This window comes from Notolabrus celidotus, chromosome 22 (genome assembly GCF_009762535.1).
Source record: "Notolabrus celidotus isolate fNotCel1 chromosome 22, fNotCel1.pri, whole genome shotgun sequence".
Taxonomy (NCBI): Eukaryota; Metazoa; Chordata; class Actinopteri; order Labriformes; family Labridae; genus Notolabrus; species Notolabrus celidotus.
In genome coordinates, this window is record NC_048293.1 from 21,482,577 (window position 1) to 21,508,060 (window position 25,484).

The 25,484-nt window shown below is 42.2% G+C and overlaps 1 protein-coding gene across 2 annotated transcripts in view; it reads left to right on the forward strand.

Moving 5' to 3' along the window:
• Nucleotides 1-25,484, forward strand: part of kif6 (kinesin family member 6) — a 73,641-nt gene that overhangs the window by 32,905 nt on the left and 15,252 nt on the right. For both annotated transcript variants that reach the window (XM_034675909.1, XM_034675910.1), the window contains exons 11-15: nucleotides 1,367-1,472; nucleotides 3,996-4,155; nucleotides 9,501-9,698; nucleotides 18,323-18,425; nucleotides 18,696-18,751. In XM_034675909.1, coding sequence (XP_034531800.1) covers nucleotides 1,367-1,472; nucleotides 3,996-4,155; nucleotides 9,501-9,698; nucleotides 18,323-18,425; nucleotides 18,696-18,751 — 623 coding nt within the window. The remainder of the gene's footprint in view (nucleotides 1-1,366; nucleotides 1,473-3,995; nucleotides 4,156-9,500; nucleotides 9,699-18,322; nucleotides 18,426-18,695; nucleotides 18,752-25,484) is intronic.

The following is a 25,484-nucleotide window of genomic DNA, read 5'->3' on the forward strand; positions in this document are numbered from 1 at the left end:
TCCTTAACAATGGTTGGACTGTCTCTCTGCTTGTGTATAACGCTCTGACCTCGGTGAGGCAGTCATCTCGGGACAGTGCAGCAGACGTGTAACGGTGCAGGTTTGGTTGTGGAGGATGTTGTTGAGCGCCTCAGACACAGGAAACAGAGCAGACCACATGTTTGAGGTTCTCATGTTGACTCTCTAGCACGAACAAGTTGTATGATTTACAAGTATTCTGGGTTTTTCCAAAGTGCATACATGATGTATGCTGTTGGATGTGCATGAATGCAGACTTGCAGCCTCACCACAGATCTAATGGAGTTTCCCAGGGCTGCTGTATTTCTGTTTTCATACTTAATTAGCCAAGAGATCAGACCAGAGGTTTTATCCATCCAGGATTTGGCACATCTCCATGCAGTGCTGATGTAGTCACCACTTTTTGCCCCCTCTGTCCAATTTTTTTTTTTATTATATCCTCCCTAACTTGATGATTATCCTCGATTTCCTCCCGTCTGTGGTCAAACTCACACAGAGAACCTTTAATGATGTCTGTTTTGACCACACTCACTGGAGAAGCTGACTTTTTTGTTGCTGTTTTCCTCTCTGGTTTATGCGTCGGCTCATCCTCAGTGCTGAGTGATCGCTCATATCCTGGCTTATTTGTTGCATCTATTCCACAGACCCACACACATAAACACACACAGTTGAGGGCACCCTGATACTCGCAGACAGTGCATCTTATCCACTCTCAAACAACCTGCAGAAATGCAAATTTGTTTTTCTAAATATGCACTCAGTTTTCTTCATTAGCCAGAAAACATATCACCTTGCACCTTGAGAACTAAATATTTAGAACGCTCAGATTTGTGCTTTTGAAAGACGTGTTGTCTCAGAGAACATTTATCACCGAGGGGCATTCTCCAAAATCAAACATTGTATCTCAAAAAGCCACTGATGTCTCGCAGGGCCCTGAAACACGACCGCTACGTTTGTTTAAAATCCTTTGTCGTGTAAACCTAGCTTGTTTCTGCTCTGAACACGTTACAGCGGAAAATGCAAACCACACGCTGTCGTGTCTACATTGGATCCGTCTGAACCGTTGCCTTCTGGTCTTTTCCGGGACCTGATCCAGAGCTCCAAGAACCAATGTTTGGAGTAACGTTCACTTATAGTTTATCAACAGGCCAGCTCAGTGAAGCCGGGGCACTCGTTACTGTAAATAGTTTGCTTTGACCAGACTCTCACGTTAAACATTAGACGCACTCCTCGAGTATATATCTCCACTGTTTGAGTGTGTGGACAGGGATGCTAACATGGAATGTGGCTTTGGTTGTTAGAAAGTTTCTGAGCATGTGTGTGTCTGTGTGTGTGTCTGTGTGTTTAGGTTGGAAGAGTCCGTCAAGGTCTTTCTGGACGACCCTGACCCAGACGTGACTCTACCATTAGGAGCAGACCACCGAAAAATCCAGCACTGTTTCTCTCTGCTCAAGGTAATGTACAGTATTTACACTGGTCTCCTAAGTACAGTCATTTTGCATGCCTCCCCATATACATATGTGTGTTTTTTTTACATTTCTCAAGTACAAGCTGACACAATATGACAGAGACTAAACACAAATATGTTTCAAACCTCTAAACACACGCTCCTGGGAAGACGTCTGATCACAAACGCAGCCGTCTGGCACCTCTCTTATAACCTGCTACTGATTGAGAGTCAGGTACAGGTGTACCCAGAGAGAGGACAACACCACAAAACTACGACATGTAACACAGACCAGTAGCTTTGCAGCCAAGTGATGCCCAACCTCATCCCGCACTGTTGATTTTCCCACAACCTGACTCAGAGTCTAGACACTTGGTGCTTTGCAGTTGTTTGTCATCTAATTAGGGGAGAGATGCAACGTAACATGCTGCTGTTAATGTGTGTGCACAAGAAGTCCATTGAAATTTGGACCAGAGCCACAGAAACGTAGGTAAAGGGTGCAGGTTAAGATCAGCAGTTAAAGTTAATGCTATACACAGAATTTCCAAGGGGTTTGTATAAGCTCAAAATATGACTTAAAGTAAAGGTTCCACTCATTTATGTCAAACAAATAAAAAAAGTTTTATTTCTGCCTTATTTACTTTATTGGTCTAAAGAAGTGTATCAGGAGCGCTGGTTTAGCTGTTCTTACATCAAATACAGAGGCTCCATTCCTCCACAGGGGTTATAATAAATACAAACATTAAAAAACAAACAAATATATTCTTCATTGTGACATATTTAAACAAATCTAAAAACAATTACACCTCTCTGTTGTATATCATATTTAACGAAAGAAAAGAAAGCACACACTCTTTTATTGACAGCTTATTCGCCAAGCAGTTGAAGTTATTTTTAAAATACAGATTAATGCATAAAATCAGCTCTGTCATAATCTGTTATGAATGTTGTAGACGTGTTTCCATGTAACCATCAAGGACCAGACAGGACGTGTTACACGAAGGACTCTTTCATCCTGCCGTCAGAGAGTTCCTCTGCAGGGTTCGGTTATTATTTGGGAACTGAAGTAGCCACCTGGATCTGGTGTCTTCTGTCTTTCCTGTGTACTCTCTCACTTAAGTGGAGTTTGGACATGATTTTGGTTTCATGCCCAAACCTCTTAATTCATTTTGCAGACTTGTGTGGAAAAAGTTTACAGTTGCATGTATTTCGCTGAATTTTAATAGACACATTTTTTTTTTTGTCAACGTTTCTGTTTTGGAAAAAGCGAATTTGCTGACAGATTTAATTAAAATTTGTCAAACAGCAGCTGATGGCCCAGTGAGGTTAAATGAGCGTAAGGAAAACACTGCAGGACTCGGGCCGCGCTCTGGTCTGGTTACAGTTTCAGACGACATCAGAGGCAGAACCAGATCGCTCTTCAGCGTCTGTTTATCTCTCTTTCAGTTTGTTATGATCCTCAAACTCTATCTGCTGTTTGGTTTACATTCCACCAAGCATCACCGTACTTGGGACTTCTACAGAAATGTGGATCTGGTTTAAATTAGACTTCTCTCTTCTTCTTTTTTCTCAATGCTGGTTACGTCTTTCATGCTGAACACTCCTCGCTGCAGGGTGACACTCAGACATCAGAGTGAATATCTGCAGATTTAACTTCAGGGCACTTAGATGTGCAGAGCAACTTATCTTATCTATCATGCACACTTGTTTAAATGTGAATTAATCTGCTGATTGCTGTATTTCCACATCTAATTGAATCACAAAGAAAACACAAAGACTCTTTTATTAACATTATAAATGACGGCATGTACGCTCATCTAGGGAGCTGGAGCCGGCAAGTGTTCAAGATGTTATTCTTGAAAGTGATAACAGAAATAAATCAGCTGATAATACAGTTGGAAATGTATCTTCATTCAGTCGATGAGTCCAGTAACAGACCAATCATCACAGGTCTAATGTGTATTAAGTATGTTTTCATACTGTAGGGGTCTGTTTTCACATACAGTACAGTGTCTGCAACTAGCCCTGTCCCTCCTCAGTACATTCTTCTTCTACTGTTTCGTCTCTGTGTGGGAAAAAAACTTCAAGTCCTCTCACTTGACACTTGTCGTTCATCCTGGATTATCATTCACTTTTTTAAAATTATATTGCAGACAAGGGAAACATGGAATTTAATGATGGATCCTAAAGACTTTATAAGATAAGTCTGCTTTAGGAATCAGGCGTCAAAGACTTATTGAACTGAGAAACAGGGATTTTATTTCAGGGGAAGCTACAGCCTTTGGAGGTTATCATGAAAAGTCTGAGAAGTTGTGGAATTTGTTCATAACTTTAAAGATATAGACTATAAAATCTCCCAAAAGCAATGTTTGATTTCAATAAAGGTCTTAGTACTGAGGTCAGCATCCAGACTGGGATTCTAAGACATCAACTTTCATATCCTTATACCCTAAGACATACGTATATTGGGGTCTCCCTTTCACTAATAATACCAAGCATTTATTTCTGTGACCTTTTTTCATTCATTCAGAAAATCATCACGGACAAGAGCGATGGAGGAAATAATCTCTGTGATGTGAGACAGCCTCCAGAAGCGACAATGAGAGGAGAGGTGATAGAAGCCAGCGACCACACTGCAGCAGAAGTGAGCAGATTAAAGGAGATGCTGACACAACGGGATAATGAGATCAGTATCCTTTTACACAGTGAAGTTCAGCTCGGACTCAGGTCGGACTCAGCTCGGACTCAGCTCGGACTCAGCTCCGACTTAGCTCAGATTCAGCTCCATCTGCAGTGAGTTTTTAGTCCTTTTAATGCCTCTGTGGCGACAGTAGCATCAGCAGAAGGATCCTGGGAAACTCTTTAAATTTGGTGCAAAGCTGTTTTAAATAAGTTAGGGTAATCAAAGAAAGATGCTGACTACAACTTTAGAATTAATAATCTTTTAATCACATTTGACACCGTTGTTCAGTACTAAGGATATGCCTGAAGTGATACTGTCTATCATACTTATTATACAGATACATAACAGTTAATAATTTGACGTAGATATAGAGTAATACACCACCTCATCATGCAAAAAGTTTTCTTGAACAAAGAAAAAAGAAGATCTGTATCCACAACAAATAAACACTTTAGCAAGAGCCACATCTTTACCACAGTGGTTGATGGTGCTCATGGGAAATGAAGTCTTCATCCCTGAAAAACACTACAGATCTCACCCTAATGGGTCACTAGAATCAACATAACTTTGAAATTACCAACAGTGCCTTTACGTTTCTTTAACTGTAAAAGATGGAGACAAACGAGACGGAAGAGGGATGTTCTCTGACTTACACCTCACCTGTAAAAGAGTGTGCAACTTCTGTTTAATGCAGGCCTGCGTATGCTATTATTCTGGCATGCTATCTTGAGGCAATAAATATAATCGTTCTTAGGAGGGGGGTTCAACATTTCTGGTGAAACTTTAGATTAACATCCACAAAAACACTCTGGAGTATGTTTGATAAATGTAGGTGACTTACATAATTCAGAACTCAAACACCTGTTGTTTTCCTTCCTTGAGATGAACAGCTTAGTTGTGTGTCTGACAGGAAGAACAGGTCTGTTAAATATCAGGACAGAACACCTCGGTGGTCTGCATTATTCAATATTGATAGCAGTGGGTAAAATCATCAAAACTAAAATGGAGAAAGTGAAGTTTGCATCCAGCTCCACAGCTCCATCACTCTGACTGTTGTTCATGAAGTCTTCATTAGAGGAACAGATTTATCCTAAAGGAAGCCCGCCTGGGATCCTGCACGCTAGGATTACATCGCTTCTACACGCAAATAAATTATGAAACACAAGTAGTCTTACGTTCATCACCGGCGGCCCCAGAACACACACTGAATGTGGTTTCAGTGTTTACATTCAGAAAGATGTTCACCTAATGACTGCACTTCATCATACTTTCTATTAATCATGATTATGGTATTTGCTTACGAATATGATATTTCTAATGGCTTTATGGGATAATTCCTCCCTCCGCCGGTCTCGCTGCAGCTTGTCATTACATCACAGCACATTAGCTGGAAAATTGAGATGTCTGCTTGATTATTTAGCCACGAAAACCTCAGCTCTCCAAAGTAAACAGAATATTATCATGCAGATATTTCACTTCAGTGTATCTTGGACTGAGGACTCGTAATCTGAAATCCTCTTCTCTTTGTAGACTTTCCCCTCAAAGTGTCACACACTGGTTTGCATTTGTTGTAACTCTAAAGCCAGACTTGGTACTGTGCGTGTCTCAGAGCTCATATTCAGGCCAGGTTATGCTCACGCTCCACTGACTATACTGCCTTAATGTGCTTCCTTTGTGGAGTTTGTATATAAAGTTGCAGTAGCCTAAACTGTCAATCCCTCAGACGAGGTGGTCTGTCTGCAGCGCGTAACACTAGAGTGTGGGTTGACCGAGCCGTCAGGGGTGATGTCATTTTCAGCTAAAGCCCTAATAACTATCTATCTTAGACCGATTCTGCAACTCAAGCCTGTATCCGCTGATCACAATGTGTCTCATGTCTGTTCAACTCCTCGACCCTTACGAGGAGCCGTCAAGTTCAAGACTCTCAGACCGACGCTGAGTCCACACAGAGTTAATTATGTGTGAGCTGTAAAACAAAGCAGTGTATCCCTACTCACTGGTTGACTCTGCATGGGAGCGATCGGGGCACCTGGTAACTCTTTAGTTTGCTCTGGTAGAGTGATGTCACGTCCACCGCTAACAGGAGGGACGAGAAGAACACATAAACACTCAGATGTTGCACATGCATTCGTTTAACCCATGCTAGTAATCTACAGAAAGTCATTAAGTGGAGCTGCAGTGAGGGGAAAACTATCCATATTACATCTGCACACCGTACCTCAGGAGATTGATTCCCAGAAAGTGTGTCCATCATTGTTGGTCACAAATAGTGTTTGTGAATAAGGAAATAAATCCTCCACGGTGACGATCGGTGCAGACTTTTTAAGGTTTTGGGGTTTCTGTTTGTGACTCTGTGACTCAGCAGTGCAGCTCATTCATGAGAACTTTGCAACCATAAGTCGTCAAACATCCAGCTGAGCAGATTGAGGTCAGCTACCAGCTGCTCGCTGTTTGTGAAATATACAAATCAGTGCTGATTAAATCAAATGAGCTAAATTGGTCATTTCGCTGATTGTGAATGTTTGCTGTGGATTATTTATAAAGTGTTTGTTTGGCTGCAGCTTTTAGAACAGCCTCTTAGATAACTTGCTGTAGTCTGCTGTGTTTCAGATCCTTATGCTCTGCACATTGTCAAAGTAACTGACCAAAAACTCTGATCTGTTTTGCACCAGAAGCAATTATGATAATTTTTTCCTTGGAAACAATGTTGAGAGTTTAGATATCGCAGCATTTACCTTTCAAGGCTTTATGAGCGCGCCCCCCCCACCCCCCCCCACCCCACCCACGTAGGTTCCTTCCAGTTTATGTGTTCATGCATCCTGTTGCACACTTTTGCAACTCTGGAAAGCCGTCTTCTGATGCTCACCTCACGTCACTGATTACAGATGCTTTGGTGCGACTAAGAGATCGGCTGTAAAGATCGGCATTTTTTAATTAGTGTGTATGTGGTTTCCGGTACCTCCGGAGCCAGCCTTAAGTGGTTCCTCGATGAACTGCAGTTTTTAACACTTCCGCATTGGACTCATATTTTGAAACCGCTTGGTTTCAACTTAAGAAGCTAAGTCTACAGCTAGTGTTTGTGCTGTTTGTACCCTCATTGAAATTGACACTGAAATAACAACTATCTACCACTGAAATCTCTTGTCACTTATAATGAATGCTGTATTCAAACCGCTGCGTCTGTCCCGTGATGTCTGCGTTCTAAGACAGCATAATAGCGAATGAAGAGAAAGACAAGGAGGAGAGACTGAGTGCACATCGTGAGCTGACTCTGACCACAGTCTGAATGCGTGGCATGTGAGGCAGCCCGCAGATCTAACGTGCAACCCCCAAGAGAAATTTTCATCATCATCATACTTGAAGTGTTTGGTAGCGTTCAGCATAAATGAAGATATCAGATGCCAGAGATCTCAATAATGGAAAAACCATGAACATCAGTTTGAAGTAATGACTTGTATAAAACAATGACATGGAAGCCAGAGGGGCGGTCATATTTCTCTGCAGAACTTGGCTCCTATAGGTCATTTGGAATGGGGTCGGCTTTAGATTTTGGCAGTTTTGAGAAGACTGCATGGTTGATTTCACTGGAAAGTGTAATTGGAGCCTCTGTTACTTCATGTTATTGTTCCCACTGACATCCCCTTTGTGCCGGCTGACAGCAATGTAAATGAACGTCTGCAGCTCCTTTTAAAACAGCGTCCATTCATCATCCAAAATAATGACAATCTGACTCTTTTCTGCGAGCATCACAAATGATCTGCTGACCACCGCGGCTCCGTCTGACCGCAGCTGGTCTGCTAATCTCATGATAGGAACATGCTTCAAACACAGACTAATGTGTTGCCTCTGAATTACGGGTTGTGATTAGGCCATCAAACACACGTCCGTTTATAGTGGAAAAACAGGCGCGGGTCAGAGGCTGAATGAATATTTTATGAGACCGGAGTGTTTTATTCATGTAAGTAACATATACGAAGATCAAACCAAAGGCTGTGCAGACTCTTTTTCACAAGCATACTTCTTATAGAATAACTTTAGCTAAGCTTTCGCCCCTTTCCCTGACAACCCCACACAATATTTGATTTCCTGCTCTCTGATGACATCTTAAAAGCAATCTTGGCAACTCCCTTTAACATGTCTTGATTGTGTTTTACTTTTTACTTCTTCCCAACGTAATTCTGCTTCATGCAATTCCAATTTTCCTTCTGTCAGCAGTTCTGACTTGCAAAAAAAAAAAGTCTCCTGGTAGCAACGTCTTCAAATTTGGTGCCAGTAGTGCAAATAGAAATGTGCTTCTGTTATGAAGTCAAAGTTACTCTTCCAGTCATGAAGCAGGCGTCACTTTGAAAGTCAAATTGAATCGGCTGTTTGCATTTATATTAAAATATCTTATACTTTAGCTGAAAGCAATTTGATCAGAAGGAATACTCAAGTAGAAAGCATGAAACAGAGGATGCTTTTAAAGTAACCGTCAAGATGCTGCGTATGGAGAGTGGAATAAGTCATGGCAGTCAAATTGTGAACAAGTTTTGAGCCACTCCACTTTCTTCGTCACATCCAAACTAGCAGCACATCTGTATTTGGACCGGCAAACACAAACACAGACACACAACCTCATTAGGCTGGGAAGATTTTTGGATCCCTAAAGCTCAGTGAAGCTTCCTCCCTGACTCCTCTTCCCGTCATTGATTCATCGCAGACCAAGACAACTTCAAAAGCCTGTAAGGTCAGAGGATGAAAACATGTCAGCATTGTAGCATAGCTAAAAGCTCTCAAAGAAGCCTGCTGCCTTTTAGAAGACAACTGTACCCGGTCACTGTGTGTTGACAGTTTCAGGATAACTTTAAAGTCGATTTTAGACGCTTCTTTGAAGAACTTTTAGTTAGTGTGGATTTTTGGCGCCCCCTGTGGATGAATTCATACCTCCTTTATTCTTGCTGATTTTTCCTCTGCATGTGTAAGTATTGCAGAGTTCCTACACATCCTGGAAAACCTGGAAACCTGGAAAACAGTCGCACAATTTTCTCCAAAAAAGAGAGAAAACGCTAAATATCCTGGAAAATTATGAAGACATTATCCTAATTTCATATAAATCTAATACTCACAGTAGTTTTATGAGCACTAAAGAGTAGACTAAATGCTGTAAACATCCCCATATCACATCACACACATGCACCTGCAGGCTTGATGACATCAAGGTAACTTTGAATTAAAAGAAACTTCCAATACTGTCAGAGATATTATCTTTCAAATGTAAAAAATATGAGTCACTGCTGGATTCTTATTTACTTTTACAATTAGGGTTATAGTTTGACATCACCTTTTGTACAGTCCTTAACTCAGTCCTCACAGGTATCTTAGTGAAGATGTTGAAGAAGGAGAAGAAGAGGGCCCAGGATGCTGCTGCTCAGCTGGATAACATCACCAGTAACCAGAACTCAGCCTCCCAGAATGCTTTGAGGTCGCCAGCGTTGCCACTGATGAGTGATGGAAGCTCAGACGCTGAGTCAACGGACCATGGAAGACGGGCCGTACAGTACATGAAGAGAGGTACTGTAAGGAGCATTACTCTTATTATGTGCTTGAAATTTGTGCAAACATTACAAACATACATCACACATAGCTCAGGTAGTCAGGCATGTGACGGAAGTTAGCAAAGATTGGATTTTAGGTTTAACATTTCCCTTTAAACTCCAGCATCTGACACACTTTTAGTGAATGGAAGTGAAGGCAGGACATCTCACAGATCCAAACAAAGAAACCCCAAAGATACAGTTCTTTATTTCATGTGATGTTTGTTTGGGTCCGAATTATCCCACCGGGGCTGTTAAAGTATTAGTGTTAGTTAAACCAGATTTTTACAGATTTGTACTCAGTGAAACAAGACGTTTGTTCCCTCTGACCTGGAGGAAACATTGACTTTGTGGAGAGTTCGGTGCTGAGTTTACAGACAGGTGATGTTCTTGTATTGGAATGCAGCAGCTCTTGGTGGTCACGCTGATTCTGAGTGTTCCTGTCCGCCTGCCTGTGGGGCATGACAAATCCCTGATCCCTGGAGTTTACCTCACCCCAGAGCTCCCTGCTCTGTCTCATTATAAACAATGCCATCAGAGGGATTGCGTGTATTTAGGAGTTTCCTCCGAGAGGTCACTGAAGTGGCCCAGGGTAATCATGTCAGCGGAGCTACATTAGACGGTACAGTATTTTAAACATGTAATTTGTTGCTGATGAAAAGCCGATAATTTTAAACCTCTAATACAGACTGGATCCTGAAGCAGAGACAAGAGCCAAGAGTTCTGCAGTCTAATCAGAGGAGACAGTGTTCAGACTTCAACAAACATGGATCCAATTTGTACGAGGAGCCATCAGCTCCATGTGAAGGCATTGTGTCCATCATTGTGCAAAATAGCGCCATTTTTTGTTTTCTTTAGGTCTAATGCGAGAATATACAGTATCTCATATGAGTAAACATGCCAGTGGATATTTACAATGGGCTTTTATGTTAAATATATACATGGAAAAAGCATATAGTTCCAGTAAATGGGTGGTATTGGAGAGTCTTCACTGCGCTGGGTTATCTCTGTGTAATTTTGCCGTGGCACGTACCTCCTGAGTCTTTGAGGTGACTCAGACATGGCAGAGTTTTAAACTGCAGGTCACATCTTCTTCTTGATTCTCAGTCAACTTGTATCTCTTTAGATGTGGAGTTCGTGCTGCAAGTCGAACCAATCAAGCTTTGAGAGCCAGCAGCAGCACTTATTTGGCTCTTCCTGTTTCATTTTGGTTAATTGGAACCTAAAGTGTGATGATAAATCCGAGCTGGTATAACAAGCTCGGTCACAGCCTCCGGGCATCAGGAGTACGAGCCAGAAACTAATCAAATTGAGGCTGCGCTCCTGTCTGTGCTGCGAAACCACAGCTCCCTCATCCTCCTCTACATTTTTGTGAAATGCTGCCCAGTGCGGTAATAAGGCCAGCGAAGAGGTAATTGGACACAGGGTCTCTGAAAGAAGAGCCTATCAAAACACAAACACATGTTTGAACTCAGTCCAGTCCGGATCGGTGAGTGAAGCACGGGACGAGAGGAGAAGTGTGATGGATGAAGCTCTGATGAATGATGTGTCGTGTGTTTCAGTTTCTGAGAATGTGGGATGATCATGAAATCACCAGGGCCTGCATTCCTTTGTTTAGATTCCTCTTTCATTGACCGTATTCACTCAGCTTGTTTAATGCTCTGCAACTAGAGTTGTGCATGCTTTGATAGTCATGTGCTTCAAACTGCAAACATGACGTTGACCTGACTCGGTACTACAGGTCCCTCATGACCTCAGAAACATAAGCACCTTTATTTCCACTGTGTTTGAGTTGGTCTTATTTTCTGTGCAAATTTAAAAGTCATCCTACATGATATGTAAAAAAAAGGAGCTGTTTCATAATCAGACGAGAGAGGACACGAGTCAACGCTAACATACAGACATCATCGTGAGGAACCTTCTTGGCTTGAGTTCCTGATTAATGTTTCACAAAGTTACTGTTGGCTCCGACACTCCAAAATCAGCAGTACTGCCTATGAATGATACTTTAATGGCTTTTTTCTACCTCACTTAGTGAAGGGTTAATATATTTCATTGTATGAAACAGTCGACCTGGTGGAAAATCACCCCGTGGATGATTTGCACATCGAGATAATTGCTGTTAAATCTATTCCATGATCCGTAGAGTGTGTTTGTTTAGCCCTCGGGCCTTTACATGAGTGTTCACCAGCTCAGCCTTTATTTTCACTCAGCAGTCATTATCACACTTTTATTAATGAGCTGCTAACAGACGGGGCAGTGGGTCCTAATGAAGTTACAGTTGGCAAAGTCGTGAAAATCCACTCTCCTATACAATATATTAACAATTAGTACAACTCTGTATTTGTACTAATAACCAGAGTTTTGATTTAATTGATTTTCTGAAGTTATGTGACAGAATTTTCCTGTTTGCCTGAATAAGTTAGACAGATATTATAACACGTCTTTCTCCAGCAGTTTGAGACTTAACACACTTGTCTTTATTTTAATGTTTGAAAGATTGCCAGTGTACTAAGTTTACACACTCTGACTCATAGACTGCATCCTGAATGAATCACTTAAGGGTGCTTATATTTAGCACAGTCCAATTATTAGCCCCCTCTTTTCCCACCTAGAAAAAATACAAGGTGAATACCAAGCAGCAACTTTTGGTGATGAAGAATGAAGCCAATTCAGATGTGCAAAAAAACGTCACGATGGGTTGCATACTGATAATGTTTTGAGTTACTGAAAGCAGCCTGTATTATCAGAATAATAGATAATAAAATGGCTGTCGATATGGCATCCCTGTTATCAAACCGTCTTCCATCCGCTGGTCTAGAGTCCAACAAGTAGAACATCCTTGATCTGCACCCAAACACATATTTCTTCATAGAGATTCAATAGTTGATAGGTTTTTGGATTGCATTCTGGGAAATGCGTCTGCCTCTTTTTCTCCCCATGTGGATTGGTCTCATTGATACAACCAAATGCCGCCAAAACATGGTTGCACAATTTCCAAAATGTTGCGCCGTGTCGACAGATTTCAGATTCACACGGAGACATCTGTTTCTAAAGACGAGACAGTGATGGAGAGCAAGTTAACACACTTTAATGGGATTGTGTTGGGAGGTCAGAATGTCTACTTTGATAATCATTTCCACTGATTTCAACATCACTGCTAGTTTATTACATCACGTAGAAACACACTCTTTCTAATGATTCAATCAAGCCTTTTGCCAGTGGCGTTGAAGCTGCAAAGTGTTGTCCAACGTTTTGGAAAATTCCCAGATCCTGCAGTCCCCGAACAGTTACACGTCCACTCAGGAATGTTCATCGCTTTTCTCACACTTCATGAGAAACCTCTGCCTCTCTCTGCTCCATTTGCAACCAGAACATGCTTCCAACTTCCAACTCCATCAGCTGGTAACCAGCGGGTGGAAGCTTGATGGTGTCCAGAGCTTGTTCTTTAGGAACAAAAAGCTTTTGAGAACATGCTGAGCGGTCGCAGGATGATCAGAGACGACATCTCTCACACTTTCTGTATCAGACTTTTACAACCTGACGCAAACCTGGGGTCAAGGATGTTTTAAAACACCACTACTGTGTCGGGACGCTGCTGTATTCATGCGCTGAATGTGCAGAATATCACATATGCATATATGACACAGTACTCTGATACAGTGCTCTCTCTTATATATCATTCCCATCTGGACTGCCTATTTTCCATGACCCACTTGGAGACTCGTAACCAAACTATACCCGCATTAGATCATTGTTCTTTGCTCCGTCCTAACGCAAAACAAATGCACTCCCCTCGTCCTCTCCTCATGTTTGATGGGTCACCGGATGTTTATGAATGTTTTAATTTCAGGTTTAATCTGAGGGCTCTGGTGCTGTGGGCTCCAGCCTCTATGGTTACGGTTACGGTAATTGCTGTGCCCTGAAGATTAACTGTAAACGTAATGATGATGACCTTTCCATGGAAACCATTCGTGCTGATTGAGTGGCGCATAATCGACTTTAGTCTTTCCATCATACGCTCGCCTGTGCCCGGCTCTTAGCTTTGCCAGCACACAATAAAACATGAACATTTATCTCTTTTTGATGAGCACTGTGTCTGCAGGAGCCACTGCACAAATAACAGGTCTGTCATTGACTTTGAGTCTGTGCTGTGGTCTTTAATTTGCAGACAAACCTCCTGTGCTCAGGTTAATTGAGTCTTCTTGCAAAGGTACACTGACTAAAGACTCTCCTCATCACATAGTAAGCATCAGATCAAGCTGTGCATCTTCATCTTCATGTTAAAACTAAAATATAAATAAAGAAACATTGTCAGTGCTGTGTTTTGTCTTGACAAAGAATTTCCAAACTTTAACAATGAGCCTTTAAACCAGATTTTGCAAGCTGACAATGAGAGGGACCTGCTGGTTAACAACTTTACTAATGCCAACTGTAATTACTGAAAGTATTCACCAGCAGGAATGACTAAACAGGGCTAAAATGCTTGTCATATGTTGTGACTAACCCACCCTCCGCGAGCTGTGGCTGTAAGTTCGAATGTAACCACGCACAGGTGAAAGATGGTATTTGTAAAATGGAGATTAAGTTGTATGTAGGCTGTGTCTGGTTAGATGTGACACTCCAACAGAGCATTGAGGAACCAGCACAGGCAGTACCTACTGCCTACTACATTTGTAGGTAGTATCTAGCAAGCTGTTTCTTTCCTCTTTATTTATTTAACCAAGTAAGAGACTCATTGAGATTTAAAACCTCTTTTTCAAGAGTGACCTGGCCAAGACGGCAGCACAAAATAGGTTACAGCACACAACAAGCACACAAAACAACAAAAAGAAAATATGGTCACAGTTTCACATGGTTGCATTATTACACAGTGCAATCACAAGATCCAATTGAACTTGTTTCTCTGTCTTTTATGATTGACTTGAATTCCCCCAGAGTTACAAGATGTGTCAGTTTCAAGTCCTTCTGCACATCATTCCAAGTAAACCGGGCTGAAAATTTAAAAGCCTTTTTTGCCAAGTTCAGTTCTGACTCTCTGGGCCTGCAACTGTAAGATGTCCTGAGAGCGAAGGCCATATCGGCTGAGGTTTCTACCTCACAGTTTACCTGCAGACTCTGTGATTCCTGAGAGTTTTCTCACTTTTAGACAGGTGGGTCACCTCTGATCATCCCTAGTCGGCTATTATCACCATGAATTGTGCTTCAGTTTGATTCGATAGTGTTTGAACCCAAACACACCAATAACGTTACCTGGCTCCCTTCTCTGGTTTTGCATCTGGTGGTGGAGCAGTCTGCACCTCCACTGTCTCCTGTGCAGAGCTGTGTTCTTGTTCAACAGGAGCTCAGTTTCATCCTCACACACAGACGATGAGCTGGAAGAAGACACTGTGCCAGTTCATTGTGAAGTTGAGTCTCTGCAGATGTGATACAAGTTGCACCGTTCATAACAAAGAGAGCTGATTCATAACAAAGCTATCCTCTCATCCTCATCTTGTGTAGTGTCTCTGCTGGAAAGCCCCACACTGTTTGTAATAGAGCAGAAATGTCAGACATATTTTCAGACTCTACTTATAGATGATTTATCTTTTGGTATTTTTAGATCACTGCAGAGTTTCAGTATAACATTGCTTAAAAATGCAGCAGCACAGTTCACTCTAAATGCACTTGGAACCATTGTTTGGTAATTGGACGGCTTTTGCAGTGAGGCTCATTTGCACAGAAAGGGTCCAGTTTTACCCTAAATGACCATATAAGGAATAATCAGATGCAAACAGCACCAGAGAATACAGGCTTAATGTTTGTGCAGTGCAGACTTGAGTGCTTTTAACCCCTTACATGTGCTTCATGAGTGTGACGGTGTCTTTGTCTTGTTTGCAGGTTTAAGAGGTAGAAAAGCCATGCAGCACTCACTAGCTAGCACGTTAAATAAGCATGAAACCTTCTCTGATAATTGATCTATTGTTAGCTGTCCAGCTTCTGATCAGTATTTGAGATCTCTGGTTTCTCAAACCCTCTCTCAGACCAACAGTTTGGTCAGTTCTGTACCAGAGGGACAGCTCTGGTACAGTGTCTCCTTCTCGTGCTCTAAAGATTGTTTTTGTAGTGTAAGAAAGAGGCTAATGGATCGACAAGGTGTTCCTGTTGTAATTCAGGCTGGTAATGACTTGTATTAAGCTCGCAGAAAACTGGAGGTCACATGGGAGTTACAGGGAGGGTTAGATCTTACTGTAAATCCTGCTTGCACATAATAAGACGCTGATGAATTCTCCAGGCCCTCCATACATTTCTCCGAGCGAACTCGAGGCCTGAGACAAAAGAGAAACCTCCAGAAAGTCTAAATTCAGCAGAAACATTCAAGGTACCACGTTCTTACCTTCCCTGCAGACAGTTATTAGTCGGTGTCAGACTTTTTTCGCCTCTTTATAAATTGATGGAAAAGTGCAGTCATGCTTCACTTTGCTGGTATTTCGTTTCTAAAATTTGTTGAAACAGCAACAATAGTCACGACACATTCCTCGGCTGTAAAACCTCTGCGGTTTGTCAGCACTCGAAGCACGGAAAAGAAGAATTAGGAAAGTTGGCCTAACGTCTGCGTGATCTCATTTACCACAAATGATGTTAGAACAACATCGTATGATGTCATATCACTCAGAGATATTCCTGGAATGCTGCTTTTTATTCAAGAGTCAAACGGAGTGCATTTCCCCTCAAGAAACCCCCATAACTGATTTGTTGGAGTTGGCTCTCGCAACACGCTGCATGTCTGTGAGACGCCTGCTGGTTTCAATCAGGACCTTCCAAAAATAAAGAAACAAAATTCCGAGCTGTCCAACGATTAATCTCACATGAGTTACTGTCCTGTGTGTGTGTCTTCGGTTAGAGCAGCTTCGTCTCAGAGATCCACACATTTTTACTGGAGTGGAATTTATTAGAGATCATTGTTAAGCGGATTTTCCATGGAAATCTCGCAAAGTGATGGTGGGTCGTAGTCTCTTATAAGATTAGGTCACACACAACCCTCAGGAAAAACATGTTGTTGTTGGAAACATGAATCCTGTTTTACTGTAAATTAGATTTTAAGTGTATGGAGAGCTTTGATAGATTGACAAACACATGTGTGGTTTCTTTTCTTTACTCCAGAGATGAAAATCCTCATCCAAAGTCCTAAATATCTGAGCACTAATCCCAGCTTTGCCCCCCCTAGTTGTTGAGGGCCTTGTACTGACTAGTGGCCCTTCAAGAAAGAGATGTTAAGGGAAAGGGTAGAAAGACAACATTCATATGTCCTATTTTCAAGCTTCAGACAACAGACTTTGAAATAATTGTTCTGTTGGGGCTCCAGTTTAGCTAAGTTAACGGCCAAATTCCACCAGATCCGTGTCAGGTCCATCTCCGATCCGTCACGGCACCGGATCTGTTAGGTTTCTATTCTTGTCAATGTGTTAACTTCCACTGGATCCGCTCAGTTGCGTTCCAGCTGCGTCTCTGATCTGGCAGGTCAGAGCCCTCTGGATCAGATACACAAGACCTCTATTTTGCACGACGCATCCGTCATAAACAAACCGATGTCCTGCTAACCGGATTTCCCTGTGGACTGATATCATCACAGTTAGTCCGTCTAAGATAGAGCAGCATCCAATAGTACAATGTCAAGTAATAACAGACTGTTTTTCTGGAGGTATTGACCAATCAGAATCAAGTATTTAACACAGTAATGATCCGCTATAACCACCATCTATAAAGGAAGTTGCCTGATAGAAACTGGGTTCTGGTTGAGACGGGCTTCTATTAATGAAGTCAGTTGAAAAATGCTTTTCCATCCAGGTATGATACGTCAAAATTTGCAGCCTAAACTTTAAATGTAAGAGGTCTTGGTCTAGATTTTACAGATCTTTTCAGCTGCAGAATTGAGAGAGTTCCAGTTCTCTCATTGGAGCTGCATTTGCTCCTACAGGTTGATCTTTGAAGCCTCCTTTCTCTCATTATCGGCAGCATATCTTCTCCTCTGTCTCCTGTTTTCCTTCCAGATGGCTAACATCACCCTTCTTCCATTTAATATCTAATAAGACCTTCACAGGTTAACAAAAACAGAGCGCTGTGTGTTATTGGTAGGTGGTAGGGAAAGGAACGGGAATACAGCACTTTAATAAAAATCCTCATTAAAATATTATCACAGGGCTGTAAACTGTTCAGCATTTTTCAGCAGGATGTTGTGTCTAAACTTTTATGATTTTGGCGGTGAGCTGCCAGAGTCAGGCAGGGGTTATCCGCCGTGAAGTGCTGACATGTAAAAACTTGTTGTTTATGTTTGTGTTTATGTGAATGGAGGTCTAATGGTCCTTTAGTTCTGTAATCAGTGATGGGTGGGAGGTCAACAGTATGCAGACATCTGGCTGCCAGATTGGAGCGGAGTACCTGTGGATGTGGGAACGTGCACAGCTCAGGTCTCACAGCGGGTCCCAACGCAGCTCCACGAAGTTAATGGGTTTATTTTAGAAGCAAACATAGAGTCCTGTTAGGATGGTGTTTTCTTTTGTTGGTTTAAAGACAGAATGGACAGAGTGATATGAACATGAGTCTATTATCATCTTCTCTCAGGTCCACAGTTGTCCATGGGGAAACAAGAAGCCTTTGAAACCTTCATCCGGGACCATCAGGACCATCTAACCATTGAGGACAACAAGAACCTGCTCAAACAAAGGTTAGTGACCCATAAGTGAATCACTTCACTTCTTAATGTCACCCTAAATCCAGTCATCTGCAGAGCCAGGAGAGTTTTATAAAGGTGATGTGCAAGCGTTTGTGTTTTTAGAAGTAAGCCAGCAGATTCGGTTTGCAAGAGTGTGTAATAATTTATAATTAATTCTTTATTTCTTAGCAAAACACAGGTCCTCTGGCTATAACTGTTATTTTACCACATACACTCCATTAAATCTGTTTTTCCCCTTTAACACAACTTCTTCCTTTTCAGGTCAGCTGAGGCCAGAAAACTCGGGGAGCTGCTGAATGAAACCAGGAACAGCATCAGTGAGTTGTCTCAACAGATTAAAGTTGCCTTCTACATTTAGGAGCTGTGAAAATGTTAAATTCTGCGTTGGCAAACACAGTCTGTGGTGCAAGCCCGAAAGAACGCTGATAATTTCCGTTAATGTTGTCTGGGTCTCTGGAGACAGCCGCCTACCTGCCTGGAAAACCTTAATGAACACATCACCGTTGGGGATCCGCTTCCCCGGAGCAAAGAAATGTCGTTCAGCACATTCCTGAACTTTTCCAGGACGGAGACACGTTTTGATTTCCACCCACCGAGTCTTCCAACCTGTGCTTTTACTAGCCTGGCTCAGGCTGTTTTATGATGACTCTGTAAGCACACCCATGTGTTCCTCTGGGCTATGTCCTCGACAGGTAGCCTTACTGTGCCAAAATGAGGCCTGGAGTGAACCCAGCTCCAGTCGATTCTGAGCGATTATGAAGATTACTGACGAGAAGTTCACCAGTTTCGATGTTGTGAAACAGAGACACGTGTGCACTTCTGTGTGCCAGAGCTTTGACACTCTGATAGTTTATCAGAAGGGATGAACTCAGCACTGAAGTGACAGTGAGTTAGCTCAAGCTAAAATAAAAGGACTTGGATAAGAATTTACTTTTGATTAAAATTGTTGACAACATGGAGATTAATGCTGAGGTCAGACTGGGCTGACACACTGCCTGACAGATTATCTCAACTTCTCCAGAGATGTAGTTGCCCCGACTAGGACTGTACTTTCCTTCACCACAATAAGCCATGGGTGACAAGTGAAGTGAAGGCTGTCCTCAATAAGAAGGAGCAGAGACAAGGAGGCAATCAAGACAGCACAGCATGAGCTGAAACTGTGCTTGAGGGAGGCAAAGGACAGCTACAGGAGGAAGGTGGAGCAAAAACTGGTGGAGAACAACATGAGGGAGGTCTGGGATGGAGTGAAAATCATCACTGGCCACAAAGCTAGGAAAAGCACAGAGAGATGGACAGTGGAGAAGGCAAACCAGCTCAACACCTTTTTCAATAGGTTTGACCTGCCCCCTCCCATCACTCAATGCACCAACACCATGGCACCCTCCCTTCCTCCACCATCATCATGTGATTCCTGTACTTACAACTCATTGGCTCTATATAGAACGGACAACGTGCCTTCATTTCCTCCCATTGTGAGATGTCAAATTAAAATATTGCCTTAACAAGTACTGATATATTGCACTAGTGGAGCCAAGGCATGGACAAGAAGCGACATAGCTGATAAAACCACGGGACTGATGTCACATCCTATCCGCTAACCAACACACGCATTAAACTTACTGATAAAAGTCAAAGATTCTTCAGGTGGTTGCAAGCAAACACACGTAGTTAGGGAAAGTTCATCCAGTCTTTTGTCAGTGTACCTAATTTGCCAACAGAGCTGTCAATCATGTCATCACATCCCTTCTTTTTAACATCAAATAACTAAAACTAAACATTGAAGCAACACTTTGACAGAAATCAGCATGATAAGAGCTCATTAAAAGACAGGAACCATGTTTGAGAAAAAATTAATTAACATGCATTTTAATTTTATGGGTGGAGTTTATGATCTATACTGCAGCCAGGCAGCAGGGGGAGCTCTTTATCTTTTGACTTCACATTCAGTGAACCCTTATGGTGTCCGTTCTGATTTGAAGCCCATTTTACTACTAAAACATTTACTGTAGGAGTTCTGCAGTGAGCCAGAAAACAGGGAGAATGAAAGACAACAAATAAAAGAAACACCGCAGAGGTTGCAAGAAGCATTTATATGATGCATGTAGAATAAGCAGCACAATAAAGCTTGCATACCAAGCACACAGCATGTAAACAAACTCCACGATGGCCGCAGCCCACAGAAACCAAAAGAGATTTTGCACACAACATGGTGCACACATCAAACACCCAACCCTGTGGCTCCTTAATGTTCTTCTCAGGAGAGAGGAAAGGTCAGTGAGTTTATTTTGCTCACCTGTTGAAAAACTTTATGCAAACCAGTCCAGTAAACTTCTCCTGTCTGATGTGTGGTGCTGGGCTACAAACTATGTGACAGTAATTAGTGTGTTTATCGGTCATCTGCTCGAATAAAAAGCTAGAAGACAAAAGAAAGTTCCTCATCAGTTTGAAATTAGCCAAAATCTAATGAAAGTCACGATACAATTATCTGTATTCAATGATATTCTTGTAAAGCTGCTTAAAGACACGGCCTGTCAGCACTGGGAATAAGTTGAAATGATCCCTCTGCTCTGAATTTGATGATTTCTGGGCTGATTTTCCAGTAAACTCAAAGCAGTTCTAAATGTGTCTTTGGGCCTGATCTGATCTGGTTTGCATTTTCTCTTGCAGGCTGCATTTATGAATACCCCTCCACTGTGTGTGTGTGTGTGTTTGTGGCTCATTTCACATGCCAATGAAATGGATAGGTCGTCCTCACACCAGTGCCTGGCATCGCTGCCGCCTCAGATCACGCTTGGTGGTTTGGTAGCATTCAGCTGTTACCCTTACACATGCCAGTGGACACTAATCATCCTTTAGAGTTTTTTTCTGCAGCACTCATTTAAGTGTGCTGACTCAGACGTGTCGTTCTTCACACCGAAATCAGAAACCATGGAGGAACTTGCTTGTTACATTAATATAGGTTTAATGTTCAAATTCTTCAACGTATTCCAATTTGGAAAGATATCCAGAAACCATCTTGCTGTCAGATATTATTACGTTGTTAGTTGCATGGAGCTGCATTCTTCCGAGATGAGGCAGAGTGTTTTTAGTGGAACGTGGTTGCCTCTTCTGGATGGAAAGTAGCACCATAACATTAAGCCGTGTGTTTCCTTGCCATCTTGGAAGCCCTGCTTGGAAATTTTACACTACCTGTGTCTTGTGGTCGATGCAGAACATGGAAACATTTAGCATAATATAGACAGAAGCATAGTGCTGCTTTTTCTGATGGATGTACCCAGCATGAGGGTCAGTAAGCACGGGAGAAAGGGAGAGGTAGTATCCCGTGGAGACGCTAGTTTCTGAACATTCCCGGGTTTAGGGTATTGTTCTTGGCCGCGTCGTACGGCTCTGGAATCCAACCCATTGGAGGACCATACGTTCCAAGCCCTTAGGAGCAAAAAGTGCAAGATATACCGTATATTTATTCAGAGGGATCAGCGATGCACATCCTCTACAGCATGAAAGGTGTAGGGCAGCTGGAAACGAGCAGCATCTCTTGATTTCTCTGCCAGATGTGGGGGATTTATGCAGAATAGTGCTTGATGGAGCGTGTGGTTCTGGTATCCCACTTTCATTTTCTGCTCACCTTTGCTGAAATGTGTTTTTGGCATGGATTGAATGATGGAAATCTGGAGCTGGGTATTTATTTGAGCTCTATCTAGTAGAATTCCAAGAAGTTCCATATAGTGGTACTTTTATCTGTTTATATCATGTTGTAGTCGTCTTTTAAGGAAGTTGTTCAATTCAGTTGCAAAAAACATCACAAATTCAGTATTTGTGGCCCTAACCTCAGTGTCGATGCAGTGACCCGAGTCGGTGGTGGTGCTCATGAGGTGCTGAGAAGGGTGCATGCTTGTGCAGATGAATGCAGATGTGGAAAAACACTAAAAGAAAAAAACATGGCGAGCGCTCCAGAAGAACCGGCACTTGTACTTAGCAAATTTGTAATAAACTGTGAATATAATCACAAAGTGGAGGCACTTACAGATAGCACGTCTGCTGTTTTATGGTCACAAACTGTTGTTAAAGATCCTGTAATGAGAGTCAGCGTCGGAGCATACACAACTTTTTACTGACCCTTGTTGTTCAAGCAGTCCAAGGTGCAGTGGTTAGCACAAATCAGCACCGACTGTCGCTGCACGTTGTTGATAAAAATGAAAAGCATCATTGTTGTCTTTGTTCCTGCGGTGCTGCGATAGGATGTAGATGCATGTGTCAGTCTTTGCATTTGTATGTCTGGCTCTAGCGTTTCACATTTGTGATCTGCAACATGAAGCAAAACACACACAGTAGCGTAGGAGGAAGCAGTATCGCTGCAGGAGAAGATATGGAACCTCCATCTAGTGAAATGCTGCCCATTCCTGAAAGTTTCCATCCAAGGAAGAAGCATCCAATCCTGCCCTTTGCAAAAAGATATTCCAAGTATCCAAATGACTTCTTCTTTAAATGTATGAAGACATAATTTGTCGATAGACTCTTGAAGTAAGTTTGATTCCTAAGTCAATCCTTATGTGACACAAGGAAATATTTGAGAGCAGACAGTGAATCTTTCGTGTTGTCTGGGGAGACATTCATTATCTGTCCCTGACTTTGGTCCCCCAGGAGTTTAGTTCAACATCATGAGGACAGCTGTGGGAGTCAGAGCCATCATCCTGAGGAGACATGAGCTGATATACGGCTCTGTGAGAGATGAGCAGTGACCTCCTTCTCTAATTTATAAGCCGTCCTGAAGAGGTTCAGTATACTGTTACTCAAAGAATGACAGAAAATGTTGAAAACACAACTTTAACTTTAATTTCTTTGATCTGTTAAGGAGATTTTTTTAGACAAAGATTTCAAATTTCTCTGTTCACTTTCTTTAAAATAAATTCCTTCTTCATGCACTTGAATCAGCACACACCCCGATATCGAGAGGCAGGAAAAGCTTGCATACTCCTTGGATCTTGCTCTGGCTGTGGTATTCGTGCGGCATATCACATTTAACCTCCGACCCACAAAAATCACCAAATATTTATTGAGGCTTGTAGCTTGAAACCCGTCTTTTAGGACGACAGCACGTCTCCTGACGATATGGGGGGAAAACCCTGGACGGTTTGGAAGAGGTTGTTGTGTTGAGGCCACAGTTTTGTCCTGGAGAGCGTGGAGGAGGACTCAAGTTTAATGAAGTTCTGCAGTGAGCACACCACACACCACTGATACTCGACACGTCTGAAAGCTAATCTTTGAGGAATGTTTCTGTCTTTGACAGTCTGAAATACTCTTGAAGTTACCGTCAGTTTTTCTCTCTCAACGATTCGTCCTGACAAAATAATCTGGAGTGTTTGACTCTTCAGTCATCGCGGAGATAATTGTATTTTTTAAGTAGTGTTGCCAAGAACGCCAGAGTTTATTCAATCATTTCTTCTGATTTCTTCAACCACAAAGTTCTCTTGGGATTCAGTATCTCTCAGTCGGGGAGTCCTGCTCAACAAGGGCAGCAAGAATAAAACAATGCAGTTTTATATTTAAAGTACAGACAGACAAATTTCATCACAGAGGCAACCGACTCTAAAAAACGACTGGTATAACAAGTAGACAGAGAGCATACAGGAATTTAGGGTTGAAGAGAAAGATGACAAATGAAGAGACTTGTTTGGACATACTTTTATCTGCACTTATATGCAGAAGTCTGTAGATAGAGTTTAATGACATGCTAAGTCATGGTGACTCGATAGCCATTTGGGTCTGGGATTGCACTGCAGTGAATGTGTTCCTCCTGATTTTGCTCTCCATACCTACTGTTTTAATGCTTACAACTCAAATTTCCACAGACAACTAAAGCCTGATTTATACTTCTGTGTCGAATCGACGACGTAGCCTACACCGGAGGTCCGCGTAGCTCCTGTACCTACATACGTAGCTGACGTGCACCTCCTCCAAAATGAAACTACGCAAATCCACGTGGACCGGAAGCCCTGTGATTGGTCCGTTCGGCGGCATTGTATTTCCTGCATTTACAGCATTTCTGGAATCCCCGCTCATCGGCCGTGTATTTCATCTCCTCCTCGCTATTCTTCATGTAATCATGTCTGTATGATAAACAGCAACATGTATCAGCTGTAGATTAACATAACACGCTCTGAATCTCTATGGAAAAGTAAACAGAGATCGCAGCGGGGCCGGCGTTTCGGCAGAGTGTTGCTGCGCGACACGGACACATCGACGCAGAAATATGTGGTGCTCATGTCCCCGTCTGACCCTGCTGTGTAGGGGAGACACAGAAGTCTAAATCAGCCTTCAAAATAACAGAAAGGGATTAAGTTCTGGCATAAGCAGCTGCTCAGACCTGGAAATTTTACCCTTGAAATATGAGCCTGATTAGTTTCTCCTGAAATCAGAAGTCCCGCCCCTTGTTGACTTTGATTGGTCAGTGAGAGATGAGTGATGATGAGCGAAGAACAGTTTCCAGCAAGCGAAGCAACAAAAAAAAGCTGACACTGAGGGAGCATGTGCATTAGTTCTGCAAAAAACTAGGCACTGCAGTTGGTGGACACAGGCCCTCATTCATGGATGTAATCACATCCCCGTAGTCTTATGTGCATATTTAAGGATCTTTTATTTTTACGAAGTACTTTAATTGATTCAATAGTAGAGTTACCAGCCTGGTGTGTTGTGATTTTTTATGTTACATGAAATTCCACTGAGCTGTAGGCCTATATGTCTTTGGCACTTCTTTCCTTGGCTTCTGGAGCCAGCCTCAAGTGGACACTTGAGGAACTGCAGTTTTTTCATTTTAAACACCATTTTCCCTTGGCCATGACTGACGTAAGCCACATGGGCAGTGTCCCTGGCCCCCTGTGTGTTTCATGTTGCTGGGAGCTCTCTGCTCTCTTTCAGCCTGTCAGCGTAGCATAAATATTCCCTAATCCTTTTATGTTATTGTGAAAGAAGCAGACTATACATCCATTAGCTGCAGGTCGTGTTTGGGAAAGTTGTTTCTGTAAGAGGATTCTGGACTGCCCACCTGACCAC